General features: G+C 36.4%; 1 protein-coding gene across 1 annotated transcript in view; it reads right to left on the bottom strand.

Annotated features, from left to right (window-relative positions):
• Positions 1-26,217, bottom strand: part of HMCN1 (hemicentin 1) — a 456,859-nt gene that overhangs the window by 351,219 nt on the left and 79,423 nt on the right. Inside the window, 1 exon segment of the mRNA XM_025430103.3 lies at positions 3,317-3,387. Within this exon segment, the coding sequence (XP_025285888.3) occupies positions 3,317-3,387 (71 nt within the window).

The following is a 26,217-nucleotide window of genomic DNA, read 5'->3' as shown; positions in this document are numbered from 1 at the left end:
ATCAGACATGATTCTTCAAAGTGAAATCCCAACTACTTTGTGATGGAGAGAGGCAGTGAGATAGGACTAAGCCTGGAGGACAGGGCAGGATCTCTTGAGGAAGTGATATTCAAGATTAGACTTTGAATACAGGATTTCAAACTAGGTTAAGGGAATGTGGAAATGAAGGCAGGATGAAGGACAGGAACTTCCTATCTAACGAGAAGACTATGTGCAAAAATGTCACCAGGAGATGGGTAAGGACACACACATGGGGAGGCTCTATGCAAGGCCCCTAAGATAGAGCACAGAGCCCAAAGGAGAGAGTGGCTCTAGGCAGAGCTGAAATGAGACAGATCTCAGGTCACTCAAAATCCTGGGATGAATTTGATGAGGTGCAGATGACTGCAGAGGGCATTAGGGGAAAATGTTCAGAGACATATTTTGAGATCATTTTGTTCTTAAAATAGAGAATAGCCTGGAAAATAAAAGCAAGAGTAAATACAGGAAAATCACTTAGAAGTGGTTTTTTTGCACTTGTTTAGACTAAAGATATAGTCATTGGGACTAGGGTAGTAGCAACAGAAATAGAAGTCAATTGACATGAAAAATATTTAGAAAGTTAAAAACTTGATCCAAACTTGATGGTTTGGATATTGAGGGAAAGGGGATTACGACTTTTTGGTAGTATAACCAGAATATTGTAGGCATCATTCACAAAGATGACAAATAGAGGACAAAGAGCAAGGACCAAGTAGGGAGCAATGGAAAAGGGCACATTGTGAGTTTCACTGGAGAGGGCCATTGTGACATCCAGGAGACTGACATAAGGGTCTGTATCTCAGAGGAAAAGTCTAGGCTAGAAATATTTATGTGGGTATGGATGATTTTGCTTAAAGGGAGGATATAAAAAATACTTAGAAAGTTAAAAACCAAGACTTGATGGTTTGGATGTTGGGGAAAAGGGAGGTGTATATTAAGGATGATCCAGATTTTTTGGTAGTATAACCAGAATATTGAAGGCATCATTCACAAAGGTAGCAAACAGAGGACAAAGAGCAGAGATTTAGGACCAAGTATGGAGCAATGGAAAGAGCTGCCTAGGAAGCTGAGGAAAAATGGAAAGAAAAATGAGAGTGTAGGGAAGGATGTATTTGTTAAAGACAACAAAGGTGTCCATATAATATGCTGATGACTGAAATGTTTCCGCTGCATTTAACAAGCCAGAGTTCACATGTCACCAGCTAGAACTACTTTGATGGAGTGGGGCTGTGGGGACTAGAGTGACAAAGATGGAGGGATGAAGGAGGGGGCGGGTATGGAGAAATGATGGTGGTGAATACAGACAACTTTCTTGACACTGAAGGAACTATAAAGAATAAAAGTTATTATTTATAAGAGGATTTGAGAAAAATTATTTATAAGAGGATTTGATTTGCTTTTTATGGTTTGGTTTGTTGGGATTTGTTTGTGTTTTGTTGAGACTAGGACACACTTAAGAGTAAATGGGAACTTTTAAGCAGTTGAGAGAAACTGTTTGAGAGTCCTAGGATCCTGAGAAAGCCAAAGAGCTGAGATCGAGTAAAGAATGAGAATAGGATGGGTGCCAGATGTCAGTGGATTTGAGATATGAGGAAGGGAGGGCTGCAATTTGTATGTGCCTATGTTTGAAATAGTAAGTGAGGTCACTCGCTCAGAGTAGGTCACTCACTGAAACAACCAGTAGTAACAGGTTGAGGGGTGGAGGTTTAAAAAGAGTAGACAAGATCTGTAATTGTCATTGGGAGAAATGAGAAATTTAATTGACCAAAGAAACACAGTAAGATCATGGGAGTATTGAAGAGTTCAGTGGAGATACGTGGATTTGTATTTACAGTGGAATCAACCTGCCCTGTTGTGAGACTTCAACAGCACTTGGCCACTGGTGGACAGGCATGAATTATGCAGATAACTGGAGTCAGAGAAGAATGAGGTTTTTCCTTTTGAACTGAAAAGCAATGGACAAGAAGGAACAAGATGTGTTTTTGAAGTGATAGAACTCTGAGCTAGATTGGAGGAAAGTAAAAAAAAAAAAAAAAAAGGAGAGATCTGATGACCTGGGAGACAGGATAGTGTCCAATGGGGGTGAAGAAGCAGTTGTAAACAATTATGCCAAAAAGCTTAGTGGACAGATGGTTGCTGCTGGCAGTTCAGATGCTTGAATTAGTGATTTGAGAGGTGAATGGATTAGTGATGATAAGGTCCAGAGGGTGTGTGTGGGAATGGAAGACTGCGATGAAGTAAAGAACAGGTTATTGAAGATGACTAGCAGGTCAAGGAATTGAGGGGAGAAGGTTCTGACAGGTCATTCCCATTAATGCTGAAGTCCCTAGAATAGTGGCAGCCCTGAAGGAGAAAGGTACTCAAAGATCCAGGTAGCAATAGCTTAGATGAACTATGGGGAGTGGTCAAAGGTTTGGAAATGACTACAGCAGAGATGATCCACTGAGGGTAGTATGGTGAAGCAGCCCCAAAGAGCAAGGTTTTTGTTTTATTTTTTTTTATTTTTTTTTTAATTTTTATTTATTTATGATAGTCACACAGAGAGAGAGAGAGAGAGAGGCAGAGACACAGGCAGAGGGAGAAGCAGGCTCCATGCACCGGGGGCCCGATGTGGGATTCGATCCCGGGTCTCCAGGATCGCGCCCTGGGCCAAAGGCAGGCGCTAAACCGCTGCGCCACCCAGGGATCCCAAGGTTTTTGTTTTAATTAATGGATTTAGCAACAATGATCTCAAAGCACCACTAGGGAGAAGGTACATACTAACCCTATCTCCAAGTCCTGTTTTCAGAATAACAGCTAAACCAATGTTATTCTTCTCTAATAACCAAATTATATTTAGGGTCAAAAATTTTTATACAGTTGATTTATAGCATAGAATATCAAAATTATTTTAATTATATTATTTCTGTTATAGGGAAAGGATTAACTGTTGCTTATGACTCTCAATGAAGGGACTCACTCAGAGCAAGGTTCAGTAAACTTCTTCTGTAGAAGATCATATATAGAAAATATCTTAAGCTATGAGGGCCAAACAGTCTGTCAAAACTACTTATATCTGCTATTGTTGCATGAAAGCAGCCATAGATGATTCATAAATGAAGATGAATCCAATCTGCCCCACTCCTATTTCTATTGTTCAATTCATTCAGTACTCAAGTGAGAAAAAGAAGTTGTACTAGAACTTAAAACCCAACAATTATTTCTATCAGATTTAAAAATAAGGGAAATCAGACAAAAATTAAAAGGGTGATTTCCCTTTCCCCTAAAACAAATAAAACTGAAAGCAAGCACTTACCTGAACATACAGTTCTCTGAGTTCATATTGAAATTTCTTGGGATCTGTGGTAATTGTCACTGGGCCAATTTCTATGAAGATAAAAATAGCATAGGATAAATTGTAATCAACTGCATTAAAGACTTTATTGTGTCTGCAAATGTCTTTCTATTTTCCACTACATGGTTATTTATTAATAAGAAATATATAGCCAACAAAACAACAGACTGTTTCTCAGTTTATAGCTATCAAAGAATTACTTACAATTTTCTGGAAATCATGCTTATGCAGGGTGAATTTTTAGCTTCAGGAAATGCAAAGGGGCAATCAAAAATGTCATAAGACAAAGAGTCAGGAGACCCTAGGTTCAGTCCCTTTTTACTCTCATTGTTCAGTGAACATTTATTGAATACCTACTTTGTTGCAAGATTCTAATCACTTATCCAGCCTATAATTCTATTTTTTCAATTTTATATTGTAACTTGTTTGCAACTTCGTTAAGTCCAAATTGGTTCAAAATAAAAAATTTAACATTAAACAACATAAAAACAAATGAATGAACTTCAATGCCACAGGGTTTTTTAAGAACTGGCAGAAGCACTGAAATGAGAACATTAAAAGTTCAGGAACTAGTCCTGTCACTTCTTTCCCCCCAGCTGGGGTTACTGGGGGCAACTAACACCATTCTCCTGAGCTGACACTGACCACCATAACCACCTTTGTGGTCACTGTCACTCTCATGACAACCCTGATGTACTGCACAAATCACTACTACAAATGGTAACAAGTAGAGCCACTGCATTCCTTGGAAAATCAGGACCGAAGTAAGTCAGGTGAAAAGAAAGAGCCCAAATACCAGAGTGGGTTAAGTTGGCAATATATTTTTATATATGATACAGCTTGTCTATAGTAAACATTTTAATCCAAAAAGATCATATTTTTTTTTAAAAAAAGCAAGCTTTAAAAGAGACAAGTGGAAATGGCCTTTATAGGTATCAATTACTTCCTTAAGAAACATCCATATATTTAAGTAATATAGTATTAAAATTCATCAGAGTATTACGTGCACAGATGTATCGTCTTAAATTCCCAGAGTGGATGAAAAGTTTTCTATTTTATCTATTGAAGATACAGGCTCCATTCAAAATGATAATGTGCAACTACAATACAAAATTATAAAAAATATTTATTAACATTGAATTTTTATAAGACACTTTCTAGCTTCAAAGGCACACTCCTAGAAAAAGACTTTATGACTTCAAAGGATAATAATTAGGCTTTCTATAATGTGCTAAATATAACACAAAAACAGACTGTAAGATTTTAGAAATTAATGAGGTAAACTGGAAAGAAACCCAATTTGCCATAACCCATGTAATTTTTTCTTAGAAATTACATGAAAAAAAATGTCTCTATCCTTCATCATAGATTAGACACCTTGCAGTATGCAAAAGGAATGGAGAAGCAACTGGAGAAACTGTGTGAAAATGCAAACATCTGCATTCCATACCAAGCAGAACAGTTATTAGTTATGTGAAAGTCTTGTCCCAAGTATATGGAAAATCATAGAAGCCTACTCCCTCAAGACTAAACAAAGGCATACTTTGCAAAGGAATGCAAAATAGCAAAGAATATGCCAGACAGTTACACCCTGACATATAAATTGTCAGCAGCGTTGTCAAGCCAAACTTCTATGTTCTTACATGGCATAATACCGAAATAATTCGAGAATTCAAAGTGCAAGAATTAGAAAAAAATACGAAGAATACTAGAGGAAAGCAACTATGTAAGAATAAAGAGGACACACACAAGAATATGCCCTATAATTTGAATTTAAAAAATAGCCCTGGATATATGCCTGTTCTTCAAGAGTAGAGATCAAGGACTGCTACTAAAATAAGGGGACTGATTAGCCTTCATTTATATCCATAGACTCAAATACCCATTTGTTTTCAGCAAAGATAGGAAATCCTTCCTGAAGCTCATTAAGAAGCATTTTTGCAAACTACACTGGACAGCTGAGATAAATCTTTTATCTGTTATGAGAAATACTCCGGAGAGGTAAGGGCTTTGCTGAACTGCCATATCCCTCCAGCTGTAAGTAACCTTTCCAACTCTTTTGAATTGAATGATATGACTATTTGGCAAAATCAGCCCTCCTCCCTCTCAGAACCTGCTTCCATTCCAGTCTTCCTCCTCACTTAATACAGCCCTGTGCCAGTTGTGTTATGAGCAATTTCCTCTTCTCTTCCTTTTTTGCTCATTTTGGTTTCATCCCCTGCCAAACCTTTGATGACATCCAGCAGGTACAACTTTGTCCTCTCTTCCTGCCTGAACACGGTCCTCTGTAGCTTACAGAATTAAATGGGAATTCTCCGAGACATTCCAAGTCTCTCTTCAATTAATCCAATTTTGTGAAGCATGAGGCTACTAAGCATGAGGCTATTGCGCTTCCTCATTACCCCCATGGCCATCCCCACTGTTTCTCTTTTTCTTAAGATTTTATTTATTTTTTTCATGAGAGAAGGGGGGAGGGGGCCAGAGACACAGGCAGAGGGAGAAGCAGGCTCCATGCAGAGAGCCTGATGTGGGTCTCCATCCTGGGACTCCAGGATTATGCCCTGGGCGGAAGGCAGGCACTAAACCACTGAGTCACCCAGGGATCTCCCACCCCCCACTGTCTTTCATCTGCCCATATGCCACTCATTCTAAAAAGCCTGATTTAAGTCCTACCCCTTGAATATTTTGCCTTTTCTCCAATTTTCTTTAATGTTGTCTTGATAATATCTTTACAACAAAGACATGCATGAGAAAAATGAAGATGCATAGCATTTAACAGAATGCAGAGATCATCTCCACATTATTCAGTTACTTTTATCTAGCTGTTTACAAAGAAAATCTACCAAAAATCAATCAGTCAATCATCAATCTCCAAGTAGAACCACTGAGCTAGAAGGACATTAAAGACTATTTGGTTCACTATCTTTATCTACAGACAATAAAATTTGAGGTCCAGTGAAGATGAAATTGAAAGCTTTGGTGGTGAAAAAAAAAAAGTTAAGATATCTGAAAACATTCTCTACACAATGTATAGCTAGTTAATATTTCTTTTCCAAGATCTTCATTCTGTTGATGATCATATTATTACTAACTTTCTCCTCCTTTCCTCTGGACCACAGGCAAGAAGGCCATTGTTCGAGTGCCTAATCTGATGCATGCAGCATCCAGAAGTCTTTATTGTTGCATAACTGAATATTATCTTTCCAGACCAAAGAACAATAAAGAAAAAAAAAGAATAAAGGTTAAAGGTTAAAGAGCCAGGCCTTCAGATCCTTTATTTCTTGCCCTTTTCATTACATCATGGAGCCTCCATCTTATACCTAAACACCATGCAAGGGGATCCCTGGGTGGCTCAGCAGTTTGGCGCCTGCCTTTGGCCCAGGGCGCGATCCTGGAGTCCCGGGATCGAGTCCTGCATCGGGCTCCTGGCATGGAGCCTGCTTCTCCCTCTGCCTGTCTCTGCCTCTCTCTCTTTCTCTATCATAAATAAATAAATAAGTAAGTAAGTAAGTAAGTAAGTAAATAAATAAATAAATAAATAAATCTTTAAAATTCAAAGAGGAATTAAAAAAAAAAACACCATGCAACATAATTAATATGACGGCACTGATTAGTCAACCAAGAAAGTTTTCAGTTTTCCCTATTAACCAAATGTTTTGGTCTTTACTTCAACCAAGCTATTAATGCATAATCAATAGGTACAATTCTCCACATACAGATTATCTTAAAAAGCAAAAGAAACAGGGGTGTCTAGTTTCCTCAGTTGGTTGAGCACTGACTCTTGGTTTCTGCTCAGGTCATGACCTCAGGGTCCTGTGATCTAGCCCCATGTCGTGGGCTCTGTGCTCAGCCTGGTGTCTGCTTGAGAGTCTCTCTCTCTCTCTCTCTCTCTCTCTCCCTCTGCCCTTCCCTCTGCTCACGTGTGTATGCACTCCTTCTCAATAAATAAATACATAAATACATGAATACATAAATACATAAAATTTTCTTAAAAAGAAACATTAGGGGTTCCTGGGTGGCTCAATCGGCTAAGCAACTGACTTTGGCTTAGGTCATGATCTCAGAGTACTGAGATGGAGCCCCGCATTTGTCTCTGCGCTCAGCTCAGAGTCTGCTTCTCCCTCTGCCTTATCTCCACTCATGCTCTCTCTCTCTCTCTCAAATAAAATAAAATCTTAAAAAAAGGAAACATTAGGGCAACATGCATTATTACAAATATAAGAAATGTATGTGTCATGCTTCAGAAGACCACTTTTGATTAAAAAAAAAAAAAAGTGTCCAAAACTCTTAAAGCATTCTCTTTTCATTTTGTTATTTCTCGTTTCCTAGGGACTTATCAGATGGGTTGGATTTATTTCCAGCATCTCAGCCATTGTTCTCTTAATCTGACTTGTTGGATTGTATTTGTGAAAATAATGGAAAGAAGTTCACAAGTTAATATTTTCTTTCACTGCTTCACTTGGCAAGATCAATATCCAGTTTCTCACTTCCTCTTTCCTTTCCACTAACAGATTTCTGCTCCTTACAGTTTTTCTTTACTCAAAGTGCTTCTTTAAAAAAAAAAAAAAAAAAAAAAAAAGATTTTATTTATTTATTCATGAGAGACAGAGAGAGAGAGGTAGAGACAAGAGGGAGAAGCAGGCTCCCCATTGGGAACCCAATGTGGGACTTGATGCCAGAACCCGAGGATCACAACTTGACCCAGAGGCACATGCTCAACCACTGAGCCACCCAGGCGTCCCTACTCAAAGTGCTTCTTGATAACAGGAGGAGTTACTGCTGCTCACTGGGGTTTAAACACTGCCTGTGTGTGATTGGATAACAGTGTTCACACTTCATTGGTTTTAAAAGTTATATAGTTCTTGATTTAATATTTAGAGTTGCACATAAATATGCGGAGAGTTAGGAAGGGAAGCCCTAGCTGCATAGTAAACTAAACAATATTTGTAAAGCATTATAGAAAAATAAAAAATATACATCATAGGGCTTATTTATTTGTCACAATGATAATTTAAATACAGCTGAAAGCTACAGCAAGCTATGAAAAATTAGAAAGTCTAATTTATTGCCTGAAAAGAGCCAAGTAATACAGAAAGAGATAGCAAACTTTCTCAGTGTCCAGAGAGAATAGAGACCCCTGCACTCTAGGGAAATACACAGTGAAGGCATCAAGGAGGAGATGAGGAAGGAGCTAGAACTTGAAAAGAGCACCAAATTAACAGAGGGTGACATGAAAGCAGAGAAATTCCAAGCTTTGGGACATGAGCTGCTCAAAATTCCTTCCATGAACTGAATCTCAACATGTTCCATGCTCTACAAATTCTACTCTTGCTCAGTTAATACCCAGATTAAAATGTCTTCTATGTGCAAAGTTGCTAGTAAATAGACATATTCAAAGCATTGAAGCTGTCTAAATGAAAATTAATAAATTATATTCCCTGCTTTAGGATGCTACAGAAAAGCAGATTAATAACTATATTTACTTTTACTGTTTTCACTTTAATCTACAATACACTCTTTCCAGATTTCTCTATTCTCAGTGATAATGCTGCTGTCCAGCACCATTTTTAAATGATCTGCATCTAATCCATGAAAACAGAACTGTTTCCTGACTTTGAATTAAGCTAATGCCAAGTAAGGACTAATTTAATTGAGTACATTCGTACTCACACGAGAATAGGTAATTTTCAAGGCCCTTAATGAGTGTTCTGACATGAAGTGATGTATTTGGTGTGTTTTATAAAATCCAGGCCAATGGTGAATTCATGCCTAGCATGTTATCTTACATTGATTAAATAACATTCTGCTCCACTATCCAAAGAGATTATTCCTTTCACAATGAGTTGTATGATAACCTTAACTATACGCACTTAATGAAATTACAGCTAATATTTGTAAAATGCAAGGGTCATTTCACTTGGGCTGCTGAACAGGATACAGAAAAAATCATGAACATGAATTCAGCAACGTTACACAGCTGTTTAGAACAGGAAGCAAAGAAGAATGCCGTAATAATTGACACAGGACTTTGAGGTATATTGAGTAGGAAGGATGTCATTGCTTACACTGGACCTTAGCCCGAGAGAGCTGCAGCAAGAACGCTTGCAAAAACAGCCGTGGGATTTTTAATGGCCAACAAAGTTCAAACTCTTAGTTTAACCTGAAATCTGAAATAAAAAATGGCATTTTAACACCAAAACACATCCATGCATTGATAAGGTATACTCAGATAAGAAAACATATTTTGTCATGTTATTTAATAAAATTTAATTAACAAGCTTTCCAGTGTGATCAAGGTACTCTGAAAGCAAACAAGAAGAAAATGAATACTATGTACAAGAACATTTTAAAATTTAAATAATGATATTCTTATAAGGAAATGTGTTTTTAATTTTAAAAGTTTTAGAATTCATTTCAAAGTTTTAATTGTTCTCTTAGACAATTCTTTAGCATTAATGGTCTTTCAAATAAATCTAGACATCAGTGAGGGATAAACAAAAGTTATAAAAAGAGTAAAATGTTGTTGAAGAAAAAAATACACTTTACTGGTCCTCAGAAATGAATCCCTAATATTGTGAAAATTTCCATATGTTAGGAGAATAGACTTAACCTCAGTCTGATTATTTCCTCAACTAAACAATGCAGTCCTTTGATCATGTTTTCAGGGGAAATATAATTCAGAGGTCCAGAATCATATTTATGAAGCAACACTTTATTTGCAAAAATATGGCAATCAAAAACATTGCTAAAAACATGACAGATGCATTTATGTGTCTGTATATATGTAATATTTTATTTATGGTTTCCTCTAAATACTTGCATTCATTTATTCAATAAACAATTAGTTCAAATTGGCAGAAAAAGTACAAGTAAACAGATACATTTTAAGAGCTATAGCAGAATCAGAAATGTCTGGGTGTGTCCTTCAAATTAAAGGGCTGAGTGCATGGACTTAAGACCATTACAGGTATACATGGCCCTGCTCCCAGAGGAGGGCCCTGCTCTGTTGAGAATGCTTTGCAGTCAACTATTTTTGAAATAATTTTATCTTTGAATTTGTGTTTTGTAAGTGAAGTTCAATGGAACAATGGAACATGCAGTCTGAGCTTGGAGCCTTGGCTCATGTGTGGTCCAGCCTGCCACTACTTCTAAGAAGAGGTTCTCAGCCACCTCCCACCCCTGCATACCCTAGGCCCTACCTTGTTCCTGCTTCTACAGCTATGACCATCCACCATCCACCCCAGTAGGGACCTAGATATGAAGATGGGAAGGGTTGGGACTCTGGATACCAAAGCCACATCTCAGCCAGGGCAAACTTTCCACACACTCCCAACCCTGGTACCAAGCATATCTCAGTGCCTAGGCTTAAAGATCCCTGGGGGCCAACTGTCTGCCAAAGGTTGGGACCATGGGAAGAGACATCTGGCTCAGATGGCCAGACCCCGCCCCCAGGCTGAAACACAGTGCTTGTCCCACACCTGGCTGGAGAGGCAATCTCACATCCCATCTGGCTAGATCCCAGGCTCAGCCCCCAAACCGAGGCAGGACCTTGAGGGCTAGTGTGGGTCTGCACTTGGCCCATGGGTATCCTGGTGCCCAGGGGTGATCCCTTCTGGTAGCATGCCTGAAGGATCTTCTCGTCTCAGCAGACTCCTTGAAGTTTGGTTTAAACTATTAGCATAGATTTTGCTATCCATCTTTATTTTGTACAATGCCAGTTTTATTTTTTTTTTATTTTTATTTACTTATTCATGAGAGACAGAGAGATAGAGAGAGAGAGAGAGAGAGAGATAGGCAGAGACACAGGCCGAGGAAGAAGCAGGCTCCATGCAGGGAACCCAATGTGGGACTTGATCCTGGGACTCCGGGATCACGCCCTAAGCAGGAGGCAGATGTTCAACCGCTGAGCCACCCAGGCGTCCCCCAATGCCAGTTTTAAATGCAAATATTAGAGCATTTAACTCCTGCATGGACTCAACCAATTTATACAATTCGTACAATAGTACCAACTGGCTAGAAGAGACACTCACAAGCCAGATTTAGGAAGGTTGAAAGAGAAACCATTCATTTATAAACCCAGCTACAGTATAAGTGTTCCAGATTTATCATGACATTGAATTAAGCAGTACTCCTTATTGAAGAATATAAAAGATTTTTTATGAAAAAAGATCATTGTTACATAAAAGGAAGCTAAATATTAAAATAGATGCATTCTGACAATATATGGATTTAATACATTAAAAAATCTCAAAAAAGTTTTTTTGCTTGTGTTTGTTTTAAAATACTTAGCAACAATATTCTTAATTTTATTTTGAACAGCACATGGACAATTATATTAATAAAAATTGTTAAGAGAATAAAGGACATCACAAGCATCAAAAACTAAGAAGATAGAACTGCTGGTATATAAATGAATATATAATAACTGAAAAAGAATTAATAACCTACATAAAAACTAGTATCTGATGACAAGATACATAAAATAGGATTATTTTTTAAATATTTAACTTTGATTCATATTTTATAGTATATTAAAAAAATCCAAAAGGCTTAAATGGTTCAATATAACCCTTATAATTATTTTAACTGAACCCAAATTAGAATATAAATCTGATACACAGGAGAAAAAAACTCTCCTTTCCAAAGCAACAGAAGAAGTCACAAGGGAAAATACTGACAGATATGAATATATAGAAATCAAAGGAAAATTGATCGCACTTGTGGCGAGCACAGCATAACATTTAGAGTAGTTGAATCATTATGTACACTCAAAACTGACATACATATTTCAATTTAAAAATCAAATGAATAATAAAATCTAAAATAAAGCCAGGTTGGCAACATTTATATCATCAATTAAAATAGATTAAAATCTATACTATCTGAAGAGATCATTCAAATTTGTACAAAAAAAGTATCAATCACTCCAGAAAAGGAAAATTCATTGAGAAGGAAAATAAAGAAATAAGACCAGAAGCAAATGTTCATATTTAGTTATAGTGAAACAGATATAAACTTAAACCAATTTTAAGAAAGAAAAGGATTTTTTTTAAGATTATCACTCAAATCATAATACAATCTAGAATATGCGTACCTTTGGCAAGACTGGAAGTGGTTACCAATTTTGTGAAACTTACTATGGTTATTATGTATTTTAGGTATGATAAGTCTTAAAAGTATCTTCTGATAAGTCATTTCCCTTTTTCTTGTAATTCGCCAAGAATACAAAGACAGTGACATGACTAAGATATCAACAAATAATGTCAAAATAGAGAAATATTTAGAAACATGTAAGTCTCTAAATAATATTGGGCAGCAATTAAACTATTGTTCTGTGTAGAAACACAAGTAACTGCTTATCATGTAACGTTAAACAAAAAGGCAAAACATATATTGTATATACACTTTGACTACAACTATACAGACAGATACGCATTAGGACAAACTCTGAAAGGTCGCGCCAGAGTAAAAAATTGACATTTGGAATTGGTAGAATAATGAGGACTTTTTTCTTTCATCAAAAATTTTTCAAATCAGTGTGCCCATAATTTGCTAAGAGAAAAATTTCATTGCAGCACATACAAGCTTGAGATTTTACTCATGAATTTTGGTTGTATTCATGAATTTGTGGGTCTTAATTGATTTGTAATGGTCTCCGGAAAAAGGCATAAAAATCTCTCTCAGTATCAGGCAAGGTAACAAGGAAAGCACTGATTTGGGACATTATCTGTTAAGTGCTGTGAGGTGAAATATTTGAAGAAGTTAAAATATTTAGAATTTAAAAAAAAATATTTAGAATTTAATCAAAAGGGTCATTGTCTGGATCTGGTATTCTGTTTCAATCCTCTCACTTCAAACTTTCATCTTTCTTTTAAATGCACAACTCTTGGAAATGTCATCTTCCTACTGTTAGACTTTATTGAATACACAAAGAATTCCTTTTGATTGAATGAAATAAGACAGTCTACAGACTTGTAACACAGTCTGTAGATATTCAACCACAGTCATATTTTGGTTCCATTATTATTATTGATTTTTATTTTCTCTATACACTCTTGCAATGATGTGTGTCTATTTATATACACATGTGTATCTGTCTTGCCTTTGTTGCTTCAGAGAAGAAATACTAAAAAACAAAATATTCAGTATAATTACAAATGTTGAACATGAAACTGAATCATCAATGTGAGTGTCCATTTTAAATTTAAATATCTCGGGCCGGGCGATCCCTGGGTGGCTCAGCGGTTTGGTGCCTGCCTTAGACCCAGGGTGCAATCCTGGAGTCCCGGGATCGAGTCCTGCATTGGGCTCCCAGCATGGAGCCTGCTTCTCCCTCTGCCTATGTCTCTGCCTCTCTCTCTCTCCCTCTCATGAATAAATAAATAAATATATATTTAATAAATAAATATATATATCTCGGGCCGCCCAGGTGGCTCAGTGGTAGCACGTCTGCCTTCGGCCCAGGGCATGGTCCTGGAGACCCGGGATCAGGTCCCACATCGGGCTCCCTGCATGGAGCCTGCTTCTCTCTCTGTCTCTGCCTCTCTCTCTCTCTCTCTCTGCCTCTCATGAATAAATAAGATATTTTAAAAAATTTTTAAATATCTCTCATAATATGAAGAAGTTCAAAATATTTACCTTACTTCGTGGCTAAAAGTTTCCCCTATTTGGAAGTTACCACAGTCTCATTAAGGTAGATAAAGTTACTTTGTTCCAAGGTGAATCTTCTCCAAACATATTGTCAACCCAAGACAACCCTGCACCTGGTGCTCACACTTGTTATTGGGAAGGCAGCTACACAGCAGCATCCCACTTCCTCTCTCCCCAGGTCACCAACACACTGCTATGATTGCAAGGTCATCCATGTGTGTCCCCACAGATACCAACAGGCTGTGTTACATGTCCAGTACTTTCCAAAAACTAGAGACAAGGAACAAGAAACATTCTGTTGCATTTTTTCCAGTATTGCAGTGATCATTCCTTTCTTATCACCAAAGGGTTTCAATCCCTGTGCTCCAAGTTCCCATGTTACTCTATTTCACTTTGAAGAGCATTCCTGTTAACTGGTTGTATCAAGCCTTCTTTAAAACCTGAACTCCAAAAGGCAGGGGTTGTTTCTTTGTTGTATGGTCTGTACTCAAATCAAAATGCAATAATTAACATGTGTTTTACAGGCATCCATTAATAACAATTAGCAGAGACACTGAAAGGGAGACTTGTCCAAGCAAAGTTCCCAGACACACTGATTAATAGTGCTTAGATTGGTGCTGATCCAGATCCCACCAGAAAATCTACATAGACTAGATGGAAGTGTCATTGATTTGGAATTGTTCACTTACATGGTCCATATTTACTAAATGTTGGACTTAAGAGGCAGTCTACTTCTTCGGTTAAGAATTCAAGCTCTAGAATCAAAACTACTTGAGTTAGTCAAGGCTCTGCCATATATTTGGTTTTTGATGTGGTTTGGTTTTTAATTTTTGTCAAGTTCCTTACTCTTAATGGCTTTCAACTTCCTCATCTAGAAAATGGGAATAATAATCATACTTAGACCAGAGCGGTCGTGAGAGTTTAATGAGGACATCATGTGTGATGCAATGCCTGGAACAGATTAAACAGACTAACTCAGCTGTTGCTACTGCCACTACTGCCAGTAACTTTTGTGACAATGTCAAAGACATTCTGCTAGGTACCGTGACTGGTTAAGTAAATATCTGCTACAATACAAAGATCAACTTCAATCTTGGAGTTTAGAAAAAATATGATACTTTTCTGTACCTATCACTACTTAAGATGACTTAATGAATTTGAATTTTCATCTCAAAAAAGGTTAATACAGTACTTTTTTATTAACACATGCCTCCTATAAGAACTTCATATTTTTACTTTTCATAAGATGAAAAAGTTAAACTTGTATTCTGTTTATATGAGTTTTTAGATAATTACAAGTCTACTTTCTTGCCTTTGGAGATAACATAATCTCCCATATCTGTCATTAAATAGTTTTCAGAATTTAAAACCACGTGATAAAAAGTATTTCAGAAATATGCTTGATCTTTAATTGCTACATCCCTGACACTTAAAATAAGTAATACCCAAAACAAAATCGAGATAAAAGCAGCATTTACCAAAAAGAGAAAATAGTTTTCTAATTTAGAATTGCTAATTAATATTTTACATAAAAATACTACTGCCAAGTTATACTATCTATTCTCTATTCCCAAAGTAATCTGGACAAACGTCCACTTCTATATCTTAGTTTATATTTTTTCTATATAATAGGCTGTTTTTGCCCTTATCAAACTTTTCTTCAAATCTAATTCGGGGGACGCCTGGATGGCTCAGCAGTTGAGCATCTGCCTTTGGCTCAGAGAGTCCCAGGATCGAGTCCTACATCGGGATCCTTGCATGGAGCCTGCTTCTCCTCCCTTTGCCTGTGTCTCTGCCTTTCTTTCAGTGTCTCCCATGAATTAATAAATAAAATCTAAAAAAAAAAAAAGACTTAATTCGGGTTTCAACTATTTTGGGAACACTTTCCTGAAGGTCTCAACCCTTAGAGATCATTCTTCTGACTTCTTTTAATGATATCTCTTAATTACTTGTTCAGTATTTACCAGATGTGATAGGCACTTTCTAAAATGTCTTCCATTGATCCCCACCAGCTAATATTCACATCCTTGTGTAATCAATCCCCTCTCTTTTTGTGTATGGGCTGAGCCTAATGACTTTCTTCTAAAGAAGAGAATAGTTTAAAAATGATGGGTTACCACTACCAAAATTAGGTAACAAAGAGATTATGGCTTCTGTCTTGTATGCCCTCTCTTGCTCTTTGATGGAAATTACCCATGTGTGCCACCCCACTTTCCCACAGAGAGGCCCACATGGCATGGAACAAAGGGCACCCTCTGGCCAAAAGCCACCAAGGATCTGAGGCCTTCTCTATCCAACAGTTCACAAGGAACTCAATCCTGCAAAAAACCATGTCAGTAACTAAGTGGACCCTACTCTAGTCAAGCCATGCAATGACTACAGAACAAATCAGTACTTGATGGTAAACCTGTAGGAGACCTGGGTCAGAGTACCTAACTAAGGCATGCTGGGATTTCAACTCAACAAAGTGTGATATAAAAAATGTTGGTTCTGTTACAACACTAAGATTTGGAATAAATTTCTGTGCAGCAGTAGATAGCTACATCAATTTAATTACATATTGTCTCCTGAGCTAGATTACAACTGCTCTGATGACAGTAACTGTAACATTTTAAGTCTGCATATCTGGCACAGTGAACCTCACTGTTGGTAATGGTGACATTACAGAAATACGTAGACAACAATTATGAACAATATATATAAATCATTACCTTAAAATAGTCACTATAGCAAATATAGAGGAATTACAGTCTATCTTCAAGAATCTGTATTTTAATGTGTAAGAGAAACAACATTTGTAAGTATATGTGTGTTTATAATAAATGTCCAAACAGAAGGGTGCCTGGGTGACTCAGTCTGTTAAGTGTCTGCCTTTGGCTCAGGTTGTGATCCTGGGGTCCTGGGTTTGAGCCCAACGTGGGGCTCTGTGCTCGGCAGGGAGTCTGCTTCTCCTTCTCCCTTTCCTTCTGCTTCTCCCTCCACTTGTGTTCTCTCTGTCTCTCTCAAATAAATAAATAAAATATTTAAAAATAAAATAAGATAAATGTCCAAACAGAAACACACAGATACTGTAGAAATGACCAATTTTAGAAGGGGTGAATATTTAAGTAATTATTATTTAAGGAAGTAATAATAAAAGCAAATGAAAAGGAAGTGTGATGTCTGAAGAAATCAGAAAATATTATTATGGACTATCTGAAAAATATGTGAGAAAAAGAAAATACTAAACATTACAAAATCAGAGTAAAACAATTGTGGCACGTAATCCTAGAAAACACTGGAAAAATAGTGAATATTAATAAAACTCTTAAGTCATACATACAATATCTCTAACTATGTATATGAATCTCATCATGATACTGAAATCAATAATGTCAAAGGGATGAATTAACTCTAGAAGATTCAAAGCAACTGAAGTTGAATTAATAGTCTCAAGAAGTTATTAATGAAGCATACACTCTGCCAAATGACAAAAACTTAAGATTTCTTCTGGCAAATATTCTTCTAACATTTTTTAATTCAACAAATAATTTTTAAGTCCCTCCCCAGTGCTTGAAGCTAACCATTGAAAGCCTAGTATGTAGCTATACTAGGTGAATATATGTAACTTCTTTTGAATTCTGTAAATTTCAATCCATCTACTGATTTTGTTATTTTTTTTTAAAAAGCTGAATATATTTGGCACAGGTCATAAGAAAGAATGTGTGGAAGAAATCTTCCTGAAGATGGAATAAAATAGACTGAAATCAAACAGAACATATTATTAAGCACTTCATATCCAACAGCACTGTGCTTGGCACAAGGGAACCAACTGTGGAGATTGCAGACATGATTCCTTTCCCCCACAGAATTCACGGTTTTAGAGGAAAAAGGGAGAACAAAATAAACAAGCAAACAGAAAAAGTAGCAATAGGTCGGAACAGGTGCAAACATGGAAATTAGCTACTGAGACAGAAATAACGGGGAGAATAGCTGCTTAATACTACATTATCAAGGGAAGAACTCTCATTTTCTTTGTATAAAACAAATGCCCATAACCTCCATCCATTTTTATATAGAGCTGCTGGTATTTTTGTGTCAATTTGTAGAAGTCTTTATACGTTCAACAAATTATTTGTCTGTGATAGGAGTTGTAAAAGTTTTCTCTAGTTTCATGTTTTTTACAAGCAATTTGACCACGCAGAAAGTTTTCTTTCATGTAGTAAGAAAAATTTATTACTTTTTTTCTTATGGTTCCTGGTTTTTATCATATTTGGGAAAGCTTTTTCATGTCAAAGTTATATAGAATTCTCCCATGATGTCTTCTATTACTTTTACGGTTTATGTTTTACATTTACATCTACGATCCATTTGAAGTTTCTTCTGGCATAAGCTATGAGGTATGGATCCATTTTTTTCCAGATGGCTACCCTGTTGGTTCATCATTATTTATTGAAAAATCTACTTTCCCCCACTGATATATGCACTGCAGTTCACATATGTAGTCTATATTCTCTTACATTAGTTTTCCCCCCATTCCCAGAACCAAACTGTCTTAATATTGAGGTTTATATGTTTTAATCTCTAGTGGGGCTAATTCCACATCATTGCTCTCCTTTTTGCTGATTTTTTCTGGCTATCTGTACTTGTATATTTTTCCATTATCAACTCTAGATCAGCCTATCTAGGTCCAAAAATATCCTGAAAGTATTTTTGTGATTGTCACATAAATTTATAAGATGAATCAGGAAAAACTGACAAGACGTTGAGACTTTCCCTGGTATATTATTGTAAATATTAAAGTATTTTTTGGGAACACTAGAGGTCCTGAAAAAGTTTTTTTTTTTTTTCCATATAAAAGGTTGCACATTTATTGTTAAGCTTAATGCTATTTTATATATATTTTTTATGTTGATCACCAGAGATCTTTCTTTCATTAGGTCTCCTAATGGCTGTAACTTTGTATATATAGAAGCCATCAATTTCGTGTATTAATCTTTTCTTTCATTGCTGTTTGGAATTTTTTACCCCTTCGTAAGAACTATCAGCTGATCCTTTTGGTTTTGCAGGTACAGAATCATATAAGCTGCAAATGTTTTCCTAGCTTTATACCTCTAATTTCTTTCTCTTGCCTAATTGTATCTGTTAGTATTCCAAAACAATGTTAAACAATAGTGGTGATAATGGGCATCATTATCTGTCTCTGAAATTATCAAGAATGCTTCTAATGTCTCCCCATTAAGGATGATACTAGATTTGAGATTAAAATAAATATATTTTTATCAGGTAAAGAAAATATTTATTTCCAATTGTACTAGAGATTTTCCTTTTTGTTATCTGAATATTAAATTTTGTTGCCTTTTCACAAGTATGAACATAATGATGTACTTTTCTCCTTAAATGTAAAATTAATAGATTTGATGTGGAATGTTGGGATCTGGAAGCAAATGGTCAGGACAGAATTCTCGAGACATTTATGGGTGCAAAAAGTATGTTTATTATAGCATGGCGACAGGACCCTGTGGGCAGAAAGAGCTTCCTTGGGGTTGTGAGGGGCTACTTATACTTTTCAAGATGGGAAGGGGTTAGAGATAGTGGAAGTCTCTAAGGAATTGGGAGGCAAGGTTTCCAGGACCTTCCTAGCTGTTGTTAGGAAAAGGTCATCTACTACTTTCTAGTTAAAACCGGAGTCATGAGACCCTTCAGATGTATGTCAGTGGGCCATATGCTTGGAGGATGATTGCCAACATATATGTGGGAGAGGTAGAGATAAAACAAGTTTCCAAGGGGATTTTTATAGGATCCTGGAGATCGGGATAATGTCAAACTAAGGTTGCCTTTTGCCTCTAGCAAAGTATTAAATTGAGGCAGCTAAGCTCCTTGAGGATGGTCACTCTGCCTATCTCAAATACTTGTCAATGGGCTGTAAATTGTAAGGAAGTTTTTTTTTCTTTTGTCTTTGTTATCCACATCAGATTTCCTTTTATTTATTAAATCATTATTATCTCCCCAAAATAAACCCATTAATCAGGATGGGGTTTTTTAAAAAGATTTTACTTTTCTTTCTTTCTCTTTCTTTCTTTCTTTCTTTCTTTCTTTCTTTCTCTTTCTTTCTCTTTCTTTCTCTTTCTTTCTTCATTCATTCATTCATTCATTCATTCATTCATTCATGAGAGACACAGAGGGAGAAGCAGGCTTCTCACAGGGAGTCCTTTGCGGGACTCAATCCCTGGAACTGTGATCACGCCCTGAGCTGAAGGCAGACACTTAACCACTGAGCCACCCAGGTGTCCCTATTTATTTACTTTAGAGACAGAGAGACAAAGAGCAGAGAGGGCAGAGGAAGAGGGAGAGGGAAAGGAAGAGAATCTCAAGCAGACGCCGTGCTGAGCACCAAGGCCTAGACAGGGCTCAACCTCACAACTCAGATCATGACCTGACCTGAAACCAACAGTTGGATACTTTACTGACTGAACCACCCAAATGCCCCTAATCAGGAAGTTTTATTCTTTTAATGTCTGCTACCTTCTGCTTGTCAACATTTTATTTAGGGTTTTCACAGTGTTATTTGCATGAACATAAATATGAATGATCGAAAGTTTTCTTTTAAGTACAATCTGTATTAAATTTTGATGTCAATATCACGCAAGCACCATTTTAAATATTGTTAAATTTTCTTTTCCCGTTCTCTGGAACACTTTAAATACCATTGAGATTATCAGGTTTTGAAGGATCTGGCAAAATTCTTTTGTTAAATCGTCAAGGCCAGTTGATGATGCACATGCGACACAGATTTCTCTGCCCCACCCCCTCCACTCCCAGTTAATTCATCTGTTTTTCTACTCTATTTGTTTAGGGTCTTTTAGGTATCTCTCTCTAGAAATTTAACAACCTTATTCACTTTTTAAAATGATTCACCTAGAGTTTGGGAAACAAAATCACTCATGGCTTCAATTTCCAGCATTTTGAAGTGATACTTCCTATTATCCTTTCTTACCTTATGTATTGGTACACTCCATATTTTTTTTCATTTCATTAGCTTTTCCCAAAGAAGTACTTCTAGTCATCTCTTTATCTAATTCATTTATTTCTGCCTTGATGCATGTTGGTTATTTAATTTTGCTTTCCATAGACTGATTTTGTCTTTTTCTAACTTCCTAACATTCTACTCAAAGTAGTAAATCTCTACGTTTTCTTCTGGGATATGTTTTATCCGCACACTACAGATTCTAGTATGCTGTGTTTCTATTATATTTATTTTCTAGATTTTTACCATTTTAGTTTAGATTTCCTCTCAGACATGACTTTAAGAGAGATTTTTTTAATTTGATGAAGTGTTGTTTTAAATTTTCTCCTCTTATTATTTTTATTGAATTGGTTTTATTGGATTGTAATTAGTGCATTTTGCTTTGTCGTACTGTAAATGTGTGGTTTCTGCTAACATTCCATGGTCACTTAAGAAGAAGATGTATTCTCTGTTTTCAGAAAACATTTTTAAATATCAATCAGATCCATTTTATTAATTATGTTGTCTAGGTCTTACAGATTTACATATTTTTATCCACTTGATCTGTCAAGAACTATGGAAGAAAATTAAAGTACCTCACTCTGAATGGCTTCGATTTCTTCTGCTAATACTGTTTTGTTCTTTCCGTGGTACAGAATACGCTTCTCTGTTATATTTTCAGTGTGAATGTTTCGATCCTTTATAAAGTATTATTTTGTCTCAATAATATTATAAAGCATTCTTTTTGACTCATTTAAATTTTATTTGACTTATAACAAATCCTTCCTTATACCAAGATCATGACCTTAGCTTGCTTTTTAAAAATTTTATTTATTTACTTATCTATTCTTATTTTTAGGAGGGGGAAGAGGGACAGAGGGAAAGGGAGTGAAAGAATCTTGAGCAGCCTCCATGCCCATCGCAGAACCAGATATAGAGCTCGATCCCATGACCTCAAGATCGTGACCTGAGCTGAAGAGGCTAAAGGCTAACCAACTGAGCCACCCAGGTATGACCTTAGCTTGCTTTTAATTTGCATTTGAAATAAATGTACTCATTTTAACTGCCATTTCCTTTCCTTCTATTGTCTCACTTGTTTAAGTTTTATTATTTCTATTATCAGCACAACTAACATCTTTTATTATTTCTATTGTCAGCACAACTAACATCTTTTATTATTTCTATTGTCAGCACAACTAACATCTAACACAACTAACTAACAACTAACTCTTCTGTTGCCCTAATGCCGACTTTTGTTTTACTCTTAGTCAAAGAGTTACTTGGATCCAGTACTCATAGCCAGTACTCTTGCTGTAGTGTTTTCAGACATCTCTTGGAGGGCTACACTTCATCTTCTAAAAAATTTCTGAAGACATTTCAGGAAAACAATATTTCCTGAGTTGTGCATGTTCAAAATTGTTTACTACTGCTTTCGTACTTTAACATTTTTGCTGGTTGTAAAATTCTTCCTCAAGATTTTGTGAATATTGTTCCACTATCTTCTAGCATTATATATATTACAGAGCAGTTTAAGGTCAAATTACTCTTTTTCTTCTACATGTGATTTCTTTCTTGGTCTCCCCAAAGGGTTCCTTCACCACCTGTGATGTTAAGCGATTTACCTTGGGTATGTTTTCATGTTGACAGCATTGGGGCAATTTCCCTTGGATTGATATGCTTTTTCTTTTCTTTTTTCTTTTCTTTTCTTTTCTTTTCTTTTTTCTTTTCTTTTCTTTTAAGGTTTTATTTATTTATTCATGAGAGACAGAGAGAGAGGAGAGGCAGAGACTTAGTCAGAGGGAGAAGCAGGTTCCCTGCAGGAAGATGGATGCAGGACTCCATCCCAGGACCCCAGGATCATGACCTGAGCCAAAGGCAGATGCTCAACCACTGAACTACCCAGGTGCCCCTTGATATGCTTTTTCAACACGTAAATTCAAGCCTTCTTTATGGAAGTGCACTTAATTTGTATCTTTCAATATTTATTTTGTCTCATAATTTGTTTTGTTTTTTTTTAGTGACTCCAGCAATGTGCAAGCCTGATTTTCTTTGCCTTTCTTCTATAGCTACCATTTTCTCTCCAATCTTTTTAAGCTTTTAAAATTTATTTCATTTCGCTCACTTTTCTCACATCCATCCTCTAGATTTTGGCTGATTTTCAGCAATGTTTATTTTTTATTTTTCTGCCAACGTAACCTTTCTGTGATGGTTTTATTTTTTCTCTTCCATTTCTTTCTCAAGCCTCTCCAGTGTTACCTACAGTCTCTTTTCTGAGTTCTTGTATTTTTGGTTTACACTAATCCTTCAGAGACATTTGTTTCTTTACAGTTTTGTTTTGACTGATTTTTAAATTTATGACACAAAGTTCAATGATAATTTTTGTCTCTTTTATGGCTACCTTGGGATCCCGGGGTGGCGCAGTGGTTTGGCGCCTGCCTTTAGCCCAGGGCGCGATCCTGGAGACCTGGGATCAAATCCCACGTCGGGCTCCCGGTGCATGGAGCCTGCTTCTCCCTCTGCCTGTGTCTCTGCCTCTCTCTCTCTCTGTGACTATCATAAACAAATAAAAATTAAAAAAAAAAAATATATGGCTACCTTGTTTTATTTTTTTCTTATAAACTTTTCTTACCTAGCTTTTGGTTTTCCCTTCATTTCCTCATTTTTTCCCTGCAATTTTTTGTTTTTTTAAAGAGATCTTGGGCTGGTTCTACTTTTATATTGTAGTACTGAAACTGATATGTTTTTTCCTAGACCACAGTTTGCTGGAGGTTCCGTGGGGAGAGGTCCAGGGACATGTTTCAGGATAATAGCACTTTTTCTTATGATAACAGAGTTAGTTTGTATGCTGATTTGCCTTTTACATTTCCTCAGTCAAACATAGCAGCTGTGGCAGTTTTCTTAAATATTCTCTGCTCTGCTGCAGTAGAGACTAACCATTTGCTGAAACTATGGCTGTGTTTTCACGTGATTAGCCCATTTACTTGACTGCTGAGAACCTAACTGGGTGTGAGAGAACCCCTGCCCTCTTCGGGTGCACCCAACTTGCACCAAAGCCTCCTGGTACAAAAATGAAGCTCAGACATTGAGCCTCAGTTGTATGTCCCTCGTCTTCAAAAACAGCCCTCTTTAATGAAGCAGCTGCATCCTGTCTCCATTCTTGCCCATTTCTACAGCCTACTGTACAAGGTCCACAGCTTTGGGCAGAAATTCCTTTGGGGAGTGGGGAATCTGGGGTTTTAGCAGTCTCCTAGCTTCACCAAAAAAAAGTTACATGTTTGTTTCTCATTCACCTTATTGTTCTGGAAACTTTCTGAAAAGAGGATAAGATAATGTGACTTTAAACTGCCACATTCCAATCAGAGGTCCTATCCTAAATTCTTGAGTTTTTAATCTTAAATATTGAACATTCTCAAAATCCACATGTTTTATATGTTTAGGAACTTAGTTGGAAGTACTCAGAAATAATGATAGCCATCTGCTTTATGTCTGGCACTGTTCACACACATACATTTATTTTCTTGTCCAAAGAGTCCTGCATCTAGGTATTAATATCTCTATTTTACAAATGAAGAGCAGAGCCCAGATATCAACCTGGCTCTATCTGATGTAAAAGTCCACGTTCTTTACCCCAAATCACCCTCAAACTAGTTCTATTCTTCAAAGATAATTCTAAAATGTTTAATTATTGTAGAAACCAAATAATCCCTGCTTGATTAGACTGTGGCATTATTTCTTTGTTTTGGAATCTAAATTTCTTTAGTATCCTCCAAATCCTTTCTTTTAAACCACTGGTTACATATAGGGAGAAAAATTTTAGAACAGAAATGGATGCATATTGTCGAATGAGGACTGGACTTCCTAAACTGTAAAACCACAAAGCCCAACATAACACAACCAATATGCTGTTTGGTTTTGTCCCCTAAGCAACTGACCAAACACTACTATAAATGAGCCTGCCAATGGATTTGACAAAGATTAAGAATGTTGATACACCTCCTACCTAAAAAATAAGCTTTGAATAAACATATCATAAATAACAAACAGAGGAACATTCAGAAGACAAACAATTTGAGAGTAAAATTACAAATGTTTCACTTTGTACAGAACGGACATAATTATTTCATGAATCTTTTAAACTTGCTACATGTATAAAAATTCCTGGTCTAATATTTCAAACACAGTTACAGACGAAAATTAAGAATGGGTATTATATCTTTCTGGCCACTCAAGTCAAGGCACTGCACAAACCTTCTGTTCTTTCAAAATAAAGTTTTACTAAAAACTTTCAATGGGTATCTTCTGAAGATAGCATTAAAGAGAAACACAATAATAGAAGAGCATAGTATTTTGAGTGAAGACCTGTGTTTCTGTACCAATTTTTACATTATTAGTGGTGTGAATTTGGATAAGGTATTTAATTCCCTAGCTTCAGTGCCTTTGTGCATAAAATAGACTTGGAAATAACCTTTCCTCAGTGTTTCTGTGTGGGTAACACTTATGTAAACAGCTAGGATAGTTCATAACACATGATAAAGATAAAAATGAACCAAATAAGTGCAAACAAGACTGTGTGAGGCAAGTGTGGTGCAAAGACACTGAAAAGGAAGAGACAGATCTCTTGATCTGGGACAGTATGTCTAGTGGTTACACACATGGAGTTTGAAAATGACTGCCTGTACTCCGATCCTGCTCAACCACTTGCTGCATGATTTTGGGCAACCTACTTAATTCTTTTAGCCTCAGATTTCTCATCTTTAGAATAGACCTTCCCAGGGTTGTTAAGAGAAGTAAACTAAAGTGGAAAGCCCAGCACCCAGGACATATGCATTAATAATATTGCTACTAAGTCTCACAGTGAGTATATTTCTACATTTACCCCACCTCTATCAAAGACATGCTATGACTCCCACACAGAATGTGAAGGATGGTGATCAAACAGACAAGCAGCTACTTGCTATTAGTTCCAAAGTGCCCAAATATGTTTGGCAGAAAAAAAGGGAAATAGTAGCATTTTAGCAAAGCAATAAAAATATAACCCATTTGCACTATGAACATAGGAAATTTCAGTATTTGTTTCTATGTGTCTGGATTGTTTTAATTCTAAGTTGAAAATGTTTCTTGCTTAGATTTTAGTTCTTAATTTAGAAATAAAAAGAAATAAGGAAAGACAAGCAGGTCCTTAGGATAGTTTATTTTTCCAGAATAGGGTATTTTACTTCAGCATTCA

Source organism: Canis lupus, chromosome 7 (genome assembly GCF_003254725.2).
Source record: "Canis lupus dingo isolate Sandy chromosome 7, ASM325472v2, whole genome shotgun sequence".
NCBI classification, from domain to species: Eukaryota; Metazoa; Chordata; class Mammalia; order Carnivora; family Canidae; genus Canis; species Canis lupus.
Note: the sequence above shows the minus strand (reverse complement) of the source record. Positions and strands in the feature narration are given on the sequence as shown.